Below are 6,000 nucleotides of genomic sequence, written 5' to 3' on the forward strand. Positions count from 1 at the left end.
TAAAATTCCAATACTAAAGAGTTTCTTTTGTATCTACAGAAAAAAAGTGACATTTAACTACCATGTACATATAGCAGGGAAACAAACATCTCATTAAAAGACAGCATGAGACATAAACCTTTTAGGCCATTAACCTTTGAGAAAAACAACAGGTGTGATCACATTTGATCATTTGATCCATTAAGTTACTGAGAGTCAAAGTTAAACACATTTTTCTTTTTTCTTTGCCTCCTCACAGCAATGACCTACTTGCCACACTTGCCTGATTTATTCCTTTCACCGCTCTGAAACCTTTTCTGAGTTCTTACCAAAGGGAAGATTAACTAGACACAACTCCATCCAACTAGAAGGAACAGTGTCTGGGCAAAGAAGCCTTGCCTCTTCCAGTACTTGAGGCAAATCCTTCCAGCTTCAACTGGCATCCTATTTCATGTTTGAGCTCACCAAGCTATTGGCTAAAAAACATGCATTACTTGTTGGTTTTAATTGGAGACATCTTCAAATATTAGGGAAAAGGGTGACATAAATAAACTATATTTGTGCGGCAGTAGAAGATGGCTGTTTGTCAATTTCCTGATGCTAAAATTTGTTTTGAGCATGGAATTTGTATTATTAAAAAGTCAAAATGTAGTACATGGAATAAAGAGAGGAACCTCAAATTAGGTGGCAAAAAATGTATCTTTTTGGTGCAAAATACAGTTTTTATGTAGTCAAGTAAAAACAAACCAATTTGAAGCATGTGCTTTAAGTCAACCATAATTTACTGTAGTTTTAGGTGATTTTTATCAACAAAACTGCACAAAATGATCAGGCTCCTGGCACTATAATGAATGAGTGGAGGTAACTTCATTAGCCAGACAATGTAACTTCTTTAAATAGTTAGGAATCAGGTTATGAAAATGTGTACATTTTGAGCAATAAAATATAAATAGGTGATTCTTTTTCATTTAAATAAAACTCAATGACACCTGATTTATCACAGGGTAATGTCAAAATAACTAAAGAGTCTGTGGTGTTTTTTTCAGTCTTTTTCTTACTGCTATTTTGTCAAGTAATTAATAATTTGAAGTGATAACAAACAAATATTTTATGTTTTTGTGCATTCTTACATATCGTAACTATGTCTGGTTCTTGCTTTTTAACATATTATGCTTTTATGGAGTGACAACAGAGCTGCAAATCCAGCTGAGAGAACGAATTATTAGAAGAAGACAGAAAAGATCAGACAGGCCAAGCTAAATTCCAAAAAGAGTCTTTTCTTCAAGTGAACAGCGGGACATACAAGCTCACACTGTAGAAATGTCCTCATTTGATTCCCAAAATAGACCCATGGAAAATTAACCGAAAGGAGCAACTATCAAACAGAAAGCAGAGAGCTCTAAAAATATCAACACAAAAAATCTGTCAGAAAAGTGACATGCTGGCAGTATCTTGTTCTGATATCAATCTCATCTAAAGTGTAAAGTGAGTAAGACATCTGTGCCCATGTGTGAATTCACATGATTAAACAAAACACCTCAAGAGTGAGTGATGAGTCATTCTGAAAACACCCAAAATCATAACTTCAATACATTTAATAAAATATGCATATTTCTGGAGCGTATTTTTCTGTCGTGAAGTTGTGCATGAATCCCAATCCAAAATTGTCCTTGATGTTTCTTTCATGTGTTAATCTCCCACACAACAAGTATACACACACAATAGCTCATCTGGTTAGTCCTCATTTTCTCTGACCTTTCATCTAATCTACTGTGAAAACGCAGTCAGACTGCACCCATCGCTCCCAGTTATTGATGCAAGTCCTAATCAAGCGATCAACATTTATAGTAACACTAATGTGATTGCATGTTAAAAAGCCTGTCCATCAATGGTTACTCACACGCACACCACAGACACCAATGGTTATGCGTTTTGAACTTCTGTTTCTTGATCAATCTACAACTATTTTATCGTGTTCCCTTTTAATGTAAATTTTAAGACCAAAAACTCTTTAATCCTTAACCATGTGGTCAATGTTCTTATTTAATGCTTCTCTGTGTTTGTTTTCTTCTGTTTTTAATCCATTTAGTTTTTTCATGAACTGCTCTTCACTTTCAAAGTGCAGCCGGGTGTTTTCATAACCATGCAAGCCCCTCTGACTCCATTTTGCCACATCCACTTTATTCACCCACTTGTCTTCCTCCACCATCAGCCAACTGGGCAGACGCAGGAGCGTTAGCGCAGTGCAGTGTTACATAAGAAGTGGAGAAGGAGGAAGAAGAAGTGCTAGGAAAAGCAAGGCTGCAGAAACAAATCACCCCATAAAATGGAGTGTGGCAGAAAAAATGATTAAGATTTTTATTTATTTATTTATTTATTTATTTTCTCCACCACAACAATCTGTTAAGGGACCGCACCTTTTTCAAGATGGCTGTTTTGCCTGTTGTGTTGGACTGGGTAATGCATATGCTTGTGCATGTTCTAAAGAAAAAAACAAATAGAAGAGGAAAAGTTCTGTCTATTTAGGAGTTTAACACTTATCCATGTGTCGGGTCGATGATTCACATATGGTGATACAAGAATATATTAGAGTGTTTGCATAACATGCAATTTACTCCCAATTTTGTAAACACCTATGATGACGACATACTTGAGTTCAAAAACAACATTTTATTTCCTTTTTTTTTTTTTTTTAACTTGTGTGTGTTTGTGCTTTTTTGCCAGACATCCGTCCACGCCCAGCTTTCTATCAAACCAGGATTCTGTGAGATGATAACATGCAGTATTTATCACTGAATTTGATGCAAAGTTAGAAATCTGAAACTCTGTATGTTTCAGAATATTTTGGCATGTGTTACTGCGCAACATACAGATGAAGGCAAATCTTTTCTCCAGTGAAGACGAGTGAGAGACTTGGCAAGATATTTATAGACAATAGCAGAACATGATGGAAGGTAGCGGAGAAGACTGAGTAGAAGAGAAAATAAGAAACAAGCTTAGAAAATGTAAGCATAAAAATTCTTGTATTTACGTTTTGAATAAATTCATGTCTGCCTTATGGTTTTTACTGAAATCACCATTTAATGATAAAGTTCCAATGAGCTCTGATTAATCAGCATGTACTTCCAGATGAGACACAAGTTATGAGGTAAATATCAAAAGTGCTGTGAAGCAGAAATGCAGCACATTTCAAACAAAAATGCATTTTCCTTTGTCTTGTTGCCTCTTATTTTGCCTTTGACGTTGGATTTTAATTGTAATTTATTAGACACCTATAGCAGTCCAAATTCATCTTTATATGTCTGCAGTATATTTCCATCGGTATATTAGTGTTCTATGTGATGATACAGAAAACAGGGCACCTGCATCCACCTCTGCAGTACAGCAACACCCCAGCTAATGTAGGCCACTCTCTCTTAGATGTCTTTGCACCAACCTCTTCCTTCACTAAAACTTAACACAAATGATAACGCTCTCTTTCTAAAAAAAAACTAAAATAAATAAGAATAAAAAAAATATCCCACACCCTCCCTCCCCTTGCACAAACACAGACACGTTCACCCTCTCCTGGCAAAATCAGGGGCTGTGAATGGTTGCCATAGAAACAGCATTCTCAAGTAAAGCAATAGGACATTGGTAGGAGTCATGGTGACAGTGCTTATGCTGATGGAAAATAATGCTGGAAGCTTTCACTCCCTCTTGCCCTCACTGTCTAGTCTAACCAATCTCCCCTAGCAACAACATCAGACTGATAGAACTAGCATTTTTTTTCCCTTTGTAGAATGTTCTAGTCTCTGATTCCTCCCTCCATTGTTTATAGATACTGAAAGAGCAGCTTCTCTCTATTCTTTTTATTAAAAATTCTCTGCAAGTCTTTTATAATTTCCTACAGTTTTTGAATTAGTAATTGATCTGTAAAAACGAGGGACAAAGCAGACAAAGACAAGGAAGAGAAATAGACAGGAAGAATGAGTTGACACCAAACACAACCCCGATTTCACTAATGTGAATCTGCTAATCTGGGCGTGGGCTGCTCACCATCTGTCACAGCAGGAGCAGCACACAAAGCAGGCAGACAAAACACACACTTAGAATCACTGCCAGGCAAATAAATAAAGACATGCATGCATAAAATACACGATGCAGCCGAAAACGCATAAAGAGATTCGTAGGTTTTGAGTCGGAGGACAGGAATGGGGCGTTGTCAGTTTTCTGTCTCACGAGGAAAAGCCAGCAGCATAGATGTCATGTTGAAGCAATTCTTTTAATAAAACCCACATAAAGACAGGGATAAGCCACTTAAAACACAATCTTTAATCTAATTTTGTCTTTAATTCTAATCTGTCAATCAGATTTGATGAAGACGCAACTTTAAAGTTAGAGAATTCTTCATTATTTTGTCCATTTCTTAATTCTGTCTAAAATATTTTCATCCGACACTTTCCAACATTACAATTTACCTAATGCAACCCTGAGCTAGTGGCTCCATTCTTAACCTGGACAACATTAAAGGAGAAGGATTGCTCTCCCCTCAGGTGAAATTAAAGCATGTCCCTTACAGCTGCAGCTTAATGAGACCACCCTAAATCCTCTCCAGCTGATCTCATTGCATCTGACCCAATCTAAAGGACATCACTACCCCAAATTGTCTCCTTTCCCATCTGCTCTTTTATCCCTCCGATCCATTGTGGTTTGACGTGCCTGCAGCCTGCAAGTTCTGAGCTAATTCAAGGAATCGATGATTGAGTGGAGGAGGCTGTGTGTCAGAGTGTGGATAGGAAAAGACAGTAGTTACCATGCGGGTAGTTTGTCTGCCTGTCTTACCCACCCTCATCGGTAAAAAGGACACCAGGCCAGCTCAGTTTTCCTAATTAGAGCAAATCGCCTCTTTATCTAAATCGGATGCCACTAGCTGAGTCTGATTCATTTTTCTTTTACGTATTTGTTTCCCCCCCCCCCCATCATGCTGCTCTTTAATTAGTTCACTATTAGGATTTTTAAGGACACAAGGTCACTGGAAGGATTCATGAAGTATCTTATTATAAATGATGGTTCACAAGATACTGCCAGAAAAGCTTCAACTTTTACTGATTCTTGGCTTCTATTCCAAATTCACTTCACTAGTATTGTAATATGACAATTTATAATATTATTTAACAGTTTTCTTTTATTTAAATCAGGCACTAATCTTCAGTAACTCTTAGGTGGAAGGTGGAATCCAAACATTGTTTTCCAAAAAATGATCATAACCTACAAAAGTTGTTAGATTTAATGTGACGGTATTAGTTAAAATGAAGCCTGAAGTAACTCTGTCATATTGGCAGGTGCTTACCCTCACTGACTCAACATTCAGAGAATGGCCAGCACGGAGTAAGACAATCAAAACATAAAAACTGTGTTCTCAGTTAGGCTGTTCCTGAGTTTATTTTTGGTGCAGGGTTTGGCCTTGTAACTTGGGAGTCAAGCAATAGGCAAGTCACAAAGAGGAACAATTTCCCAAGCTTTTAAAAAGTCTGTATTATTGATCTTAATCTTCATCTAGCAGTCAAATAGTCAGTATTTCTATTAATTCTCCACAGTAATTGAATCTGATTTGAAGACCTGTGCATTTGTAGTTGCATGATTATTTAAAACTGTATTGTCAGAATTTGTGCTATGGGAGTAATGAGGCTCTTTGACTCTTGCATGGATATATATTTCTCTGCCATTACCAGGGTTTAGCTTAGCTAGACCTGTTCTTACCAGCAGCACTCGATGCAGTCGGCCAGTTCTGAACCAGGACACCCTGGGCTCCTTGCAGGACCGAGGACTCTTCCATGTGCACTGAACTGAAAATTAAAATGCAATTTATTAAACACCATAGCTGTTGTCCGTAAAAATCTCACAATAACTGACTCTAAAACATGTGAATGTATTTATTAAAATTTCTGTGTTACAAGTGATTATTGTGACAAAGTCACATGATCAAAACCTCAAATCACTATTTTGGTTAAATGCTGTTAGAAATGCGCACATCGTTTC

General features: G+C 37.1%; 1 protein-coding gene across 21 annotated transcripts in view; it reads right to left on the reverse strand.

The window, feature by feature from the left end:
• LOC112153550 (protocadherin alpha-C2) overlaps positions 1-6,000 on the reverse strand; it is a 192,133-nt gene that overhangs the window by 3,120 nt on the left and 183,013 nt on the right. For all 21 annotated transcript variants that reach the window (XM_036213968.1, XM_036213961.1, XM_036213977.1 and 18 more), the window contains one exon: positions 5,722-5,807. In XM_036213968.1, the coding sequence (XP_036069861.1) occupies positions 5,722-5,807 (86 nt within the window). The remainder of the gene's footprint in view (positions 1-5,721; positions 5,808-6,000) is intronic.

Source organism: Oryzias melastigma, linkage group LG10 (genome assembly GCF_002922805.2).
Source record: "Oryzias melastigma strain HK-1 linkage group LG10, ASM292280v2, whole genome shotgun sequence".
Taxonomy (NCBI): domain Eukaryota; kingdom Metazoa; phylum Chordata; class Actinopteri; order Beloniformes; family Adrianichthyidae; genus Oryzias; species Oryzias melastigma.